This window comes from Bos taurus, chromosome X, assembly GCF_002263795.3.
Source record: "Bos taurus isolate L1 Dominette 01449 registration number 42190680 breed Hereford chromosome X, ARS-UCD2.0, whole genome shotgun sequence".
In the NCBI taxonomy this organism is placed as follows: Eukaryota; Metazoa; Chordata; class Mammalia; order Artiodactyla; family Bovidae; genus Bos; species Bos taurus.
The window spans coordinates 77,966,906-77,980,975 of NC_037357.1; the positions used below are offsets into that span (position 1 = coordinate 77,966,906).

The 14,070-nt window shown below is 37.7% G+C and overlaps 1 protein-coding gene across 6 annotated transcripts in view; it reads left to right on the forward strand.

Moving 5' to 3' along the window:
- Window positions 1-14,070, forward strand: part of PHKA1 (phosphorylase kinase regulatory subunit alpha 1) — a 173,780-nt gene that overhangs the window by 45,421 nt on the left and 114,289 nt on the right. For all 6 annotated transcript variants that reach the window (XM_005227992.5, XM_002700009.6, XM_002700010.7 and 3 more), the window contains exons 11-14: window positions 2,465-2,560; window positions 3,473-3,580; window positions 6,138-6,216; window positions 12,913-13,047. In XM_005227992.5, the coding sequence (XP_005228049.1) occupies window positions 2,465-2,560; window positions 3,473-3,580; window positions 6,138-6,216; window positions 12,913-13,047 (418 nt within the window). The remainder of the gene's footprint in view (window positions 1-2,464; window positions 2,561-3,472; window positions 3,581-6,137; window positions 6,217-12,912; window positions 13,048-14,070) is intronic.

Sequence of the window (14,070 nt, forward strand, 5' to 3'; positions counted from 1 at the left end):
CTTTAGTTTCTCTGTGCAGGCATATCTCAGAGATTCACAGGTTCAGTTCCAGACCAGCATAAAGATTGCAAATATGTCAATAAAGCAAGTAATATGAAATTTTTTTGTTTCCCAGTACTTATAAAAGTTATGTTTATCCTACATTCTATTAAGTGTATAATAGCATTTTATGGCTAAAAGAAAAAACAATGTATATACCTTAATTAGAAATAGTTTATTTCTAAAAAATAATAAGCATCATCTGAGCCTTCCATAGGTCATAATCTTTTGCTTTTACATGCTTTGAGATACTGTGAGAATTCCCAAAAACATGACACAGAGACACAAAATGAGCAAATGCTGTTGAAAAAATGGTGCCAGTAGACTTGCACAATGCAGGGTTGCTACAAACCTTCAGTTTGTAAAAACAAACACAACAAAAAAACACAGATTCTGTGAAGCACAATAAAGTATAATAAAACAAGATATTCCTGTACATATGATGTGAATAATTTTTCTCTTTTCATTGAAGAAGTGTATAGCACCAAAATTCTTTGAATTCCACAGATAAAGACGTGATAAGTGCAAGGTACAGTCAGTTTGGCTATAATGAGACACATATGTTACTTAAAAATTACCATGCTCTGCATATTCGAGAAGTAAAAACTATAGGGCTTGTGGGAAAATGTGGTCTGGGAACAACACTTAAAAAGTTTCTCAGAAATATATACAAAATGATAGGAACCTAATAAAAACAGTACCACAAATAGACATTAATGGCATTAAAGCATTCATTCATTCCTCTTTCAAAAATTATATTCTGAGAAAATTATTTTGCAAGTAGCATACATTTACGTACAATTCTGCTCATCACTATTACATTCATACAAATTAAGTCTGGTGATAATTTAAATGTTCAACAAGAAGAAAATGTTAAGTTAGAGATCATGCATATAAAATATTATGCTACTATTAAAATATTTATTAAATTTAATATTATTATTAAAATTTTGGATTAACTTGTTTCATATTTCAAATATAATTTTTAGTGTTTGGTTTTCTCATAATTGAAAAGCAGTACCACAGCTTTATACATGTTAAATGTTTAAGAAATACATAAATACCACAAAGATATAGCCCTTGTACTTGAAAAACAGCTGAAGTTTGCTTGTGAATGTGTGCACCTCACAGGGCTCCCATGCTTGCCACTCCATGTGCCAAAGGAAGAGAAGAAAAGAGAGATAGCATGAGAGTGAAAGTCGCACAGTTGTGTCTGACTCTGCAACTATACAGTCCATGGAATTCTCCAGGCCAGAATACTGGAGTGGGTAGCCTTTCCCTTCTCCAGGGGATCTTCCCAACCCAGGGATCAAACCCAGGTCTCCCGCATTACAGGCAGATTCTTTACCAGCTGAGCCACAAGGGAAGCCCAAGAATACTGGAGTGGGTAGCCTATCCCTTTTCTAGAGGATCTTTCCAACCCAGGACTCGAACCAGGGTCTCCTGCATTGCAGGCGGATTCTTTACCAACTGAGCAATACCTCAAGAGATAGCATGAGAGGAAAAAAAAGAATATTAAGCAGAGAAGAAGAATAAAAATAGGCTGAGGAGGGAATAGAGGGGGAAATTAAGTAGAAGGAAAGGCACAGAGCCATGTAGCCAAAGTGACCATAAGAGAGCAGCTGGAGAGTTGTAGGAGAGTTACTTAAAATTGGATGGAAAGTTAACACCACATGTGGATTGTGTTTCACAGTTCTCCTGAGATGTGTACATGTGTGTGTGTGTTGTGTATTCTTGCAAGACTTCTTTCAGCTGAGTGCATTCTCAGATTGAAATTGTGCATAAGCAGATATGAAATTTATGTTATGCTCCAAATCGTTCTCTAATATATCAAGTGCATTGGAACACATTTGTGCTTTCAAAACAACTATTACAGCAGAACTGACTGTATATTTTTTCCACCATAAATTATGTTTTTTTTTACTTTTTATGTATTACTAATCTACAGCAAATTGTTAAGCAAAAAATGTAAACTTGATCATAATAGAAACTTAATTTGGCAGGGACAATACAGTTTTAAAAGCAATTACATGTACAGTCAATAAGCTGTACTGAGGTTAGTACATAGTGGATAAAAGTAGACCCATGGAGGCAGGTTGACTTGGACCCAAATCTGGACTCAACTTTGTACTGGCTGTGTCATCTTCCACAAGCTCATAACTTCCTTGAGCCTTAATTTCCCTGTAAATAGGCTTTAATTACACATACCTGGATGGTTATTAAAGTTAAATCCATTAACATATGCAAAACTCCTAGCATAATATCTGACCTCTAATAAGCATTTAGTAAATGCTACTTCCCTTTCTTCTCCCTTTCTCTAGGTGAATACATTCCTTTACAATAGAATCTTCTTTGCTACAACCCTCTTCTAGCTCCCCAAAGGTAATTCTCTATAAACTTTGTTCTCCTTTTCTTTTATCTACAGGTTCAAGAATACAGAGAAGCTCTTGAAGCAGTCCTCATCAAGGGCAAAAACGGTGTCCCACTTCTGCCAGAGTTGTACAGTGTTCCTCCTGACAAGGTGAGCTGGACAGTGCCCTCATCTGGAGCTGGGAGAAGAGAAGCCATACCTCAAAAGGACTGTCTTGTCTGACTCAAATGAATTTTAATCTTTTGATTTTAATGTTCTAGAGTCTGTCTTTAGGTATAGGACAATAAAAATATTATTTTATTCCTTTGAAAATAAAGTTTTAAAGCAGGCTTGGTTATGGCACCATTGCTGAGTGAGATGAGGGCAAGACCAAACCTTTCAGTGGTAGTTTCATGGGTGTATATTTATCCTCAAACTCATCAAGATGCATATGCTAAATACATATGGCCTTTTTGTATGTCAGCTATATCTCAATTTTTAAAAATAAAATTATTCAGAGATTAATTTTTTAAAAAAATCAAACTTTAAAGTTGAGAATGGCATGGAGATCAGTAGGCTGAAGTAGAGTGAAGTTCTGTGTGAACTCTCAGTATTTGATATTTTCTGCTGTGATATAGTCATCTGTGATTAATTGAGTAGATCAGGCTTAGAAAATAAAGTATGTCTCCATTTTCTCAAAATGCCAGTTGGGATTACCATTGTTCCTCGTCTCCCATTGCAGAACATTAGCTGGGGGAGACATGCAGTCTTCCATGCTAGTGGGGTTGAATGGACTAAGCTCCCAGAAACATCAGCAGCATCACCTGAGAGCTTGTTATAAATGCAGATTTCAGGCCTTCCCCCACATCTACTCAGTCAGAATCTGCCTTTGGACCAGACCCTCAGGTGGTGCATACAGTTAGAGAAATACTGTCCTAGGCTGCTATCATAGTGCTTGACTTTGTAGTGTATTGCGTATGTGACTGTTTTATAGAATATGAATCACAGTCCAGACTCGCCCTTTTGGTTGTCTAGTATCTTAAACCTTCTTTTTCTTTATCTTGTTATCTTTTTTTAATTTAGGTTGATGAAGAATATAAAAATCCTCACACTGTGGACCGAGTCCCCATGGGCAAACTGCCTCATATGTGGGGACAGTCTCTATACATTTTAGGAAGCTTGATGGCAGAGGTAAGGGGAAACTTCAAGGCCCTTCTACTTTTCTGCTTAAGTCACCATAACAAACAGATTTGTCAGTAACTCATTCGTGAGTGCAAGTTTCCCTGGTGGCTCAGTCATAACAATCTACCTGCCAGTGCAGGAGACCCAGGTTCAATTCCTGGGTCAGGAAGGTCCCCTGGATTAGGAAATGCAACCCACTCCAGTATTCTTGCCTGGGAAAACCCATGGACAGAGGAGCCTGGCAGGCTACAATCCATGGGTTGCAAAAGAGTCAGACATGCCTCAGCGACTAAACAACAACAATATTTGTGAGTAGCCTTTTGTATTCTGCCTTAATTACAAAATTTCCTCCAGTTCCTTAAAGTGGGTACATGGCCAATCCTTGGCAAAAATCTTTCCCCCTGGTAACCATGTCCCTCATGCTTGCCCAGGGCTTCCTACCCTGGTACTGTACTTGAAGTTGCTCTGAGACCAGGCTGGAAACGCCCCGTGGTGCCTTGTCTGGTGACTGTGAATGTAATTGTGCTTGGATAGTAGTTGATTTATCCCTGGTGGCTCAAATGGTAAAGAATCTGCCTGCGATGCAGAAGACCCGGATTCAATCCCTGGGTTACAAAGATCCCCTGGAGAAGGGAATGGCTACCCACTCGAGTATTCTTGCCTGGAGGATTCCATGGATAGAGAAGCCTGGTGGGCTATAGTCCATGGGGTCACAAAAAGTCAGACACGACTGAGCAACTAACACTTTCACTTTTTTTCAGTAATGACTTATAATGGAGTTAAGTGCTAACTTTTCCAAGCAACATAATGTTTCATTCTTTAATTGAATAAACTGATGAGAAAATTTTAGGTACCATGACAAGTGTTTATGAGCATCATAGTGTTTTGTTTGTTTGTTGATAAGGGGCCCTTTATAAGTTCTTTACATTAAACTCTGCTGATACAGTTCTTAATGAAGCACTTGACATTTTGAGCCATAAGAAGCTTTCCCTTTGTCAGAGTTTTCCAGATTTGTTGACAAATCTACTTCCCCATTATAGGTTATCATATAAGCTATAACCCAGGCATTATAGGATTATAACCCTATAATCCTAGAGCAGGGATCCTGAACCTCCAAGATCTAATACCTGATGATCTGAGGTGAAACTGATGTAATACCAATAGAAATAAGTGAAAGTAAAAGTTGTGTCCAACTCTTTGTGACCCCATGGACTATATAGTCCATGGAATTCTCCAGGACAGAATACTGGAGTGGGTAGCCTTTCCCTTCTCCAGGGGAATCTTCCAAACCCAGGGATTGAACCCAGGTTTCCCACATTGCAGGCAGATTCTTAACAAGCTGAGCCACAAGGGAAGCCCCAATAAATGTAATGCGTTTGAATCATCCTAAAACCATGCCCCTCACCTCAGTCTGTAGAAAAACTGTCTTCCATGAAACCAGTCCCTGGTACCAAAAAAGGTTGGGGACCACTGTCCTAGAGGATCTAGGGTGGGACTTAGCTTTCCTTTCTGAGCTAGACTCTTTGACTTATTTATAAGTAACTTGTTTATTTTCTACAGCTGTTTTTGTTTTGTTTGTCCCAGGTTTGAGGTATAATTGATATAGATCACTATGAGTTTCAGGTGTACAGCATAAAGGTTTATCTTTGGTTGACATTATTATAAATGTAGCAATAATGGGAAGAATGATTTGTTTAAAATCTTGGTGACTTTCTTATTCAATTGGAATAAATTAAATGCTATTAAGAGACACTGATGTATAGAACAGTCTTATGGACTCTGTGGGAGAGGGAGAGGGTGGGAAGATTTGGGAGAATGGCATTGAAACATGTATACTATCAATGTATGAGACGAGTCGCCAGTCCAGGTTTGATGCACGATACTGGATGCTTGGGGCTGGTGCACTGGGACGACCCAGAGGGATGGTATGGGGAGGGAGGAGGGAGGAGGGAGGAGGGTTCAGGATGGGGAACACATGTATACCTGTGGCGGATTCATTTCAATATTTGGCAAAACCAATACAATATTGTAAAGTTTAAAAACAAAATTTAAAAATAAATAAATAAATAAATAAAAAATGAGGAGATGAATGATATTCTTAAGGGCTAAGTGGATGAATTCATCCCATTTCATCAAAGACAGAGACTCAGGTCAAGTCAAAAGATATCTGCTGAAAAGAAAGCATAGAGTGCATATGAGTAAATGTGAAAGCAACAGGACTGATGACTTAAATTATTGATTATAAACATTGTGATCTGATTGTATAATCATGTGCATGCAGAGAAAATGAAGGTATAACTAGAAAACTTCCTGTTTATCTTTTATACCCCATCTATTTCCAAAAAAGAATTTGTGGCAGCCACTAGAAATTAACTCCAGACAAAATTTAATTTGGATGTGAATTCAGGAATTTAAACATTTCATACAGTAAAGGTATTTGCTTTCTTTCCGTACTTGCCTCTCACATGTTATGGTACGCAGTTCTGGCACTGGTATGTTGTTTCTCCTCCAATATTAGCTTTCTTTGGAGATATAATAATCTGTCTTTTTTATGGATTTTCTTTAGGGATTTTTAGCTCCTGGAGAAATTGATCCCCTAAATCGTAGGTTTTCTACTGTACCAAAGCCAGATGTTGTGGTTCAAGGTAAGTATTCTTATTCCCAGCATCTAAAATCTTTATATTAAAGGTCTGATTTTGGCCAGTAAATGATGACTTTATTCTTTATGAAGTATTTTGTTAGGCTTAAAAATGTATAGTCTAAACTTGGTTCTGTTTGGTTTCAAGATTGCTATTAATCTTACTTATGAGCAAATGTTTAACCACTCTCAACCACTTCTTATTTCTGGAAACTCATTTATTTTCACCATGATATATTATAGTCTCCTGATTATCTCTGTTTTTGTTCTGAGTATTCCTTCTAAGCTTTTTCTGCTAATATTTTTTTCTTCTCATATCCTCCTAATGGTTGTATACTTAGTCTTGTATACTTGTTATTTCTGTATTTACACCCTGCATGTGTTCACTAGGGCTGCCTCCTTCATAATACATTTCTTTCATGGCTCCAACTATTACCTCTTTAGAGAATGTTCAAAACCTTAATTTTTTTTTTTTCTTGCTCCTAGCAATTAACTTAAATTTTGAGGTTATCTACTTTATGCAAAACACTGGGCCAAGTTCTATAAACATGTTAAGAATTCTAGCCGTAATATATATAAAGGATCTTTATAGCTTATGCTTTAAATGCAAAACTGACATTTTTTTGTCTCCTTTCCATCCTTTTACCTCTCCCAACTCTCTCAATGATATCACTATTATACTGGTCTCCTAGGGTAGAAAACTCCAGATGACTTTTGACTCCCCCAAAACACTCTCCAATATGATACTAGGTCTCCCTGTGAAGGGTTTCCCAGGTGGCTCAGTGGTAAAGAATCTGCCAGCTAATGTAGGAGACACGGGTTTGATCCCTGGGTCGGGAAGATCGCCTGGAGGAGGAAATGGCGACCCACCCCAGTATTCTTGCCTGGGAAATCCCATGGACAGAGGAGCCTTGCGGACTACAGGCCATGCAGTCGCAAAGAGTCAGACACGACTGAGGTCATTTAGCACAGCACAGCAGCACAGCCTCCTGTGAAGCTCCTCCAATATGTCTCCATTTCAATCACAACCTCTGTTGGAATTGATTCTATATAGAAAAAGAATCCTTGTATTTTCTAAACCTTCTTATACTTGGCATCCTATGTGGTCATAAAGGTAGTCTTTGTTTATCAGTGTATATGCATACTTCATTTTAATGTGCTTTGCAGATTCTGTTTTGTTTTGTTTACAAATTGAAGGTCTATGGCAACCTTGTGTCAAGCAAGTCTATTGGTACCATTTTTCCAAGAGCCTTTGCTCTCTTCATGTGTCTGTCACATTTTATAATTCTAGCAAAACTTCAAGCTTTTCATTATTACTGTATTTGTTATAGCAATCTGGGATCAGTGATCTTTGATGTTACTACTATGACTTGTTGAAGGCTCAGATGATGGTTAGCATTTTTAATAATAATAAAGTATTTTTAACTGAGGCATTCACATTGTGTTTTTAGATACAATACTGTTGCACACAATAAATTAAAGCATAGTGTAAAAATCTCTTTTTAAATTTTATTTATTTTTTAATTGAGGTATAGTTAATTTGCAATGTTATATTAGTTTCAAGTGTACAGCAAAGTGATTCAGTTGTATATATGTGTATATATATATATACACATACAGATATATTCTTTTTCAGATTCTTTTCCTTTATAGGTTGCTATAAGATATTGAGTGTAGTTCCCTTGTTTACCTATTTCATATATAGTAATGTGTATATATCAATCTCATACTCCTAACAGTTTATCCCCCCCTCTACCCTGTCATCCCTTTTGGTAACCATAAGTTTGTTTTGTATAAGCATAACTTTTACATATAGACTGGGAAGCTAAAAATTTGTGTGACTTGCTTTATCATAATATTCACTTTATTTCAGTGATCTGGAACCAAACCTGTGATATCTCTGAGGTATTTAGTACATAACGAACATTATATAAAAGACCATTATTCTCCTTCCATGAGAAAGCTTGCTCCCCTTTGAAGCTTGTGCCATCTGGCTATATTAGTCTCCTGGTTATTCTCCTTCATTCATTCGAGACTTTGAGACTTGGCTTAAAGCCTCCTCTTCTTCCTCAGTTCCTGCCATAGTGATAGATTTCAACATCAGAGTAAGTGCCATCTAATATTTTAGCCTCAGAATTCTTGGATATCCATAACCCTAGTGACCTTTCCCTCTACCACTACTCTACTCACTTTGAGGACCAAACTTTAGAATTACTTTACCTCAGATATTTCAATGCCAAAAGTCCCAATCTCCAGTCATAATTACATACTGTTTCAGTTTTCTCTCCCCGCCCCATCCCCCAGTTACACTTTTGTCTATTTTCTCCTAGTCTGTCCTTCCCTGGCTTCCCTGTTGGCTCAGTGGTAAAGAATCTGCCTGCCAATGCAGAAGGCACAGGTTCGATCCCTGGGTCACGAAGATTCCTTGGAGAAGGAAACGGCAACTGACTCCAGTATTCTTGCCTGGAAAATACTATGGACACTGGAGCGTGATAGGCTACAGTCCATGGGTCGCAAAAGAGTCAGACACAACTTAGCAACTGAACAATGACAATATCCTTCCTTACTTTTCAGTTGGTTATCTAAATATCTTAATCACCAGTGCACCATACTTCTGCTATACCCACACAGGAAAATCATAGCTCCAGATCAACTTTCTTATTTTCTGATCCTATACCTGCCTTGCTAAAATTTTCTAGGAAAAAAAAAACAAGTGAGCATAGCAGTAGTGCTGTAAATCCACAGTCTCCAGCTCAACTAGGCCCACAGTGCTTCCTGTTAGTCCTTGTTCTTATTATTAGTCAGCATTTTCATTTTTCTCAACAACCCTACTGCTTATTTCCAGCCTTATTTTTGGCCTGCTACTTCATGCTGGATAATCTTAATGTTCTGATCTTTGTCAATTTCCCAAACCCAACCACAATCTTATTTATATCTTTACCCATTCTTACCTCTTTTTCTTTAGTCTCAGAGCAGTTGTTTTTTCTCCTCTTCAGCACCAACTCTCCCTTCTGATGGTTGATCCTATCCTTTTCCCCACCCTTCCTAGAAACCCACTCTTTCCTGTCATCTTCAAACTTTCTCTGTTGGTTCTGATTTTTAGTAAATTGACATCTTTACCATCCTCTAGTTATCCTACACTTCCTTTCTTATCCAAACTTCCACTAATTTATATTTCATTCATTCTGATGTCCTTTACAACTAGCTTATTATTCCTTTGAAAGTGCTTTTGCTTAAGTTATTGCCAAACTCAGTAGATATTTTTCAATCCATTTCTTAGTGGGTCTTTCTGTTTCACTTATTGTTTGTTTCTGAGACTCTTAACTCCTGTGTCTTCTGTGAGACAATACACTTTTAGATCTCCTTCAACCTAAATTTTATTATTTCTCTTTCTGGGCTTCCTCTTCTGCTTGCCCCTTAACTGTTGGTATTCCTGGGAGTTTTGTCCATAGGCCACTGCTCTTCTTACTCAGAATATTTGTTACTGTATCTCAGCCTCCTCTCATTGCTAACCTTTTCCCTTTTCCTGCCTCCTCACTTCTCCCCTCTCAGTAGATGACCTCACCTCCTATACCATAGAGAAAATAAAAGCTATGAGACAAGAACCCCTTACTCCTACCCCCAGGTTTTTCTTCACCTGCCCATTTCTTATATGTTGAAATTTCTGAAGGTTATATTCTAGGTCCCTTTTTCTTCTTTTCTATACATTCTCCTTGACTCATCTCATCTCTTTCTATGCTAATGACTTCTGCACTTTAAATTCAGAATGTCTAAAATTAATCAGTTGCACCCTCCTAGTTCTACATCACTCATGCCTGCTTTTCTCCCTATTTGCCTATGTCAGTAAATGGTACACTTTTCTCACAGTTACACAAATAACATTCTCAATATCTCCCCCTCTCTCGTCTCCTACATTCAGTCAGTTAACAAGTCCCGATTTCTTTACCTTCTAAATAATTCAGAAATCCATCAAGTTTCTCTAGTACCAATGTCACGATCCTAATCTAAGTAATCAGCATCTCTTTCTTGCATTACTTTTTAAGTGGTCTCCTTGTCTTCAGTGTAGGTCGACTACAGTATATCAGTTTATTCTTTTAGCAACTCAAATATGTTCTCTTTAAGACAGAGATATGGATGTATTATTCTCCCGATTACAACTCTGCAAGGACTTCCCATTACCAGCTTTCTTAACAAGACTTACAAGGCTCTTTATGATCTGGTCCCTGACCTTGTCTTCAGTGTCATTTCTCATCATTGTCCTTTTACACCCCATGCTCCTGCTATAAAGGACTTTTTATTATTCCTAGATCTGCCTGGTTTTCTGTTGCCCATGAGTCTTTGTCTATGCTATTTTTGTCTGGAACAACTTCTTCCTTACCTTTACCTTCAGCTTGCCAGAATAACTCCTATTCAGCCTTCTAGCAAGACTCAATGTCAAATGTCATTTTCTCCAAGGATCGTATCTATCTTTGTATCTCTAGCATATGGCAGTATCTAGCACATAAGTGATACCAAGTAAGCATTTTCTAAATATTTGATAAAACATAAAATTCTGAGTTGTTGGGTTGAAAGTATTCCTGGGGGCCCCAGAATGTGGTTCACTTACCTCTCCTTTAGTCCCCTCTACTCCTGCTTCCAACTGCATTGCTCTCTGCAGAACCCTAGGGCTTAGGAGAATGCAATTTGGAAATCAGTACTCAAGGATAAAATGCAAAATCCTTAAAGTGACACACATACTGTCCATGATGATATAACCCCTATTTGCCTTTCCAGATTCATTTTGTTGCTGGTGGGGGATTGTTTATTTTTGTTTTTGCCACTGTTCAAATATTTCATGCTACAGCATGAATATGAATATATATATATATATATGTATATATATATATGTTGTCCCCCACCACTGCTCTCTCTCTCACATACACACACACACACACTCTTTTCTGTTTTCATGTTTTATGATCATTTTCGATCTTCAACATAAAATTAATTTCCTCATTCCTATTCCTTTCTTTCTCCTGGCTAACTTATTCATTCTTTCAAATTCAGCTTAGACATCAACTCCTTCAGGAAGTCTTTTCTGAAACTTCCCTCTACCAACTTCAGACTAGATAGGTGTCACTCTTGGGGGGTCTCATAATGTTCATACACACACACACACACACACACATATGTATATATACTTTGCAATTTGTTTTATAATCAGTTTATGTATATGACACTTTTATTACACTGTGAGCTCCTTGAGGGAGACACTAACTTATTCATCTCTAAATCCCTAGTTTTTAGCATAATGCCTTATCCATTGAAGTGCTTAGTAAATGTTTATTAGTGAATGAAAGGATAACCACATGTGTTTCCCTGGATTTTGTCATCCCACCATTATTCTACCTTTGTATATTGTCCCTGGAGAATCTTTGTCATTTTTCAGTTAGAAGTAATCAAGGTAGTATTATATCCAGAGGACCTTGTAATCACAATACCCTGCATATCCTGCCCCAGATCACAGCAACACAACACCATGAGCTCCCCAAGATAGAAAAATACACAAAAGATAATGGAAAAGGAATGCAGAGTAGCATTTTGTTAACTAGGCTTTTGCCTCCCAAACTCAACATAGACAATACTAGTAAGCTGGCATGAACCAAATGGCACCTTAATTTTCTCATAAACCTAATTCAACACACCTTGCGGCACTAGCTGGAGAAGGGAATGGCAACCCACTCCAGTGTTCTTGCCTTGAGAATTCCATGGACAGAAGAGCCTAGTGGGGTCCATGGGGTCATAAAGAGTCGGACATGACTGAGCAACTAGCACAACACAGCGGCACTAGAGAAGCAGGAGTAGGGCTCATGTTTGCCCCTATTGCTTAGCATTAAGCCAGTTGAGGTTCCATTCAGATTACTGGCCCCCAGACAGGTATCAGTACCATAAAGGGAAAATAAATGGAAGAGTCAGTGAGCTGGCCTGGACTTCTTTTCCCTTGTGAGTATGATAAGCACTTCTGAGATGTGAGTGTAAGAGGATGAAAAAGGAGCTTCCAGGCTTGGCAGGCTCTGAATCCAGAAAAGTGTTATCCCCATTCCCCAAAACAACCACACACAATTTCAAATAGGGCACCTCAATTCTTTATCCTGAATTTACCTTGCCTTCTATCATTCTCTAGCTATAGGTGATTTGTATCATTAGGGTATTCTTTATTATCTTCATAATGCTGTCCCTGGCCTCTTTTTTTTCTATTTAAACATAGAAACCCAGATATAAAGCAAGCGTAGTGTTCTCTAGAAGCACATAGGTATATAGACAAAAAACAGAATTGAATACTCTAGTCATGAGGTCTTAATTCCTTTTCCATTTAGATATCATTATGTACCTAGCATGATGCTTGTTTCCTAAGTTTGTAATAACTTAACTTCCTTCTCTCTTTTTGTCTTCCCTTCAAAAAATATTGTGTGGCTTGAGAGAGATCTTTTGGACTTCCCGGGTTCAATCCCTGGATTGGGAAGATCTCCTGGAGAAGGAAATGGCAACCCACTCCAGTATTCTTGCCTGGAAAATCCCATGGACAGAGGAGCCTGATAGGCTACAGTCCATGGGGTCACAAAGAGTCAGACACGACTGAGCTACTTCACTTTCTTGAGAGATCTTTAGGTTCCTTTTGAAATAAAATTTTCTGTTAACCTCATCTTGTTTTTCTTTCCTACAGTTTCCATTCTAGCTGAAACAGAAGAAATCAAGTCCATTTTGAAGAACAAGGGAATTGATGTGGAGACCATTGCTGAGGTATATCCCATCAGAGTACAACCAGCTCGTATTCTCAGCCACATTTATTCCAGCCTAGGTAAGGAGAGTGGCTAACCTGCTAGAATCAGAGCGTTATTCAATACAGGCTGGTTTACTTCCATTTTATTTTTTCTTGATGTTTTATTTTTATTGCTTTATTTAACTAGATCTGAAATGGAATTTACAGTCTCCAGAATCAAAGTTTCTAACCCTATATATCCTGAACTGGGTTGATAATTTTCAGTGTGTTTTATGAACTCTTTGGTACAAAGGGCATGATTGTTACCAGGCAATGTTGTATCTTCTTTCCAAGTGTGTGCTTAACCAATATGTTCTTCTCTTTCTTAGGACCTATATTTCTGTTTTGAAAAATATGAATTCTGTGTAGATTAATAGCCAAGGAGCTTGTTTCTAGGTCATTTATACTTTGTCGTGTAATGAATTAGTTGATAATATTTTAAAATTCCAATTCTTGATCTAATACTTATTTTTAATTAGTACTTATTTTTTATTCAATGTATTATTAAATTTGGTGATAGACACATTAAACAAATTACTAAAAATTTACACAAGTTATTACAAATTTCACATTAAACAAATTACTATGATGTTAGCTTTTTAAAAAAAAGGATGTGCAAAATTTCTAAACTATCCTTGTGGAAGGCTCAGTAGTGGCCCTGAAAGATATTCAGGCCCTAATCCCTGGAACCTGTGAACATTACCTTATACACCAAAAGGGATTTTTGTGGGTGTTATTAGGTTAAGGAAACTGAGATTGGTGGAGGGGATTATTTTGGGTTATTCAGGTGGGCACTAAATATAGTCATAAGTCTTCTTATAAGAGGTAACCAGAGGGAGATCAGACTAGAAGTAGGAGATGTCATGACAGAAGCAAGAGATTAGAGTGATAAGGCTACTGGCCTTATCCTCTAAGAAGCTAGAAGAGTCAAAGATCAGATTCTCACCCTGGAGTCTCCATAAGGAACCACGTATGCTTGACACCTTGATTTTTATTTTACCCCATAATAGCCACAAGGCTCATTTTGGACTTCTGACCTCTAGAACTATAAGAGTATAATTT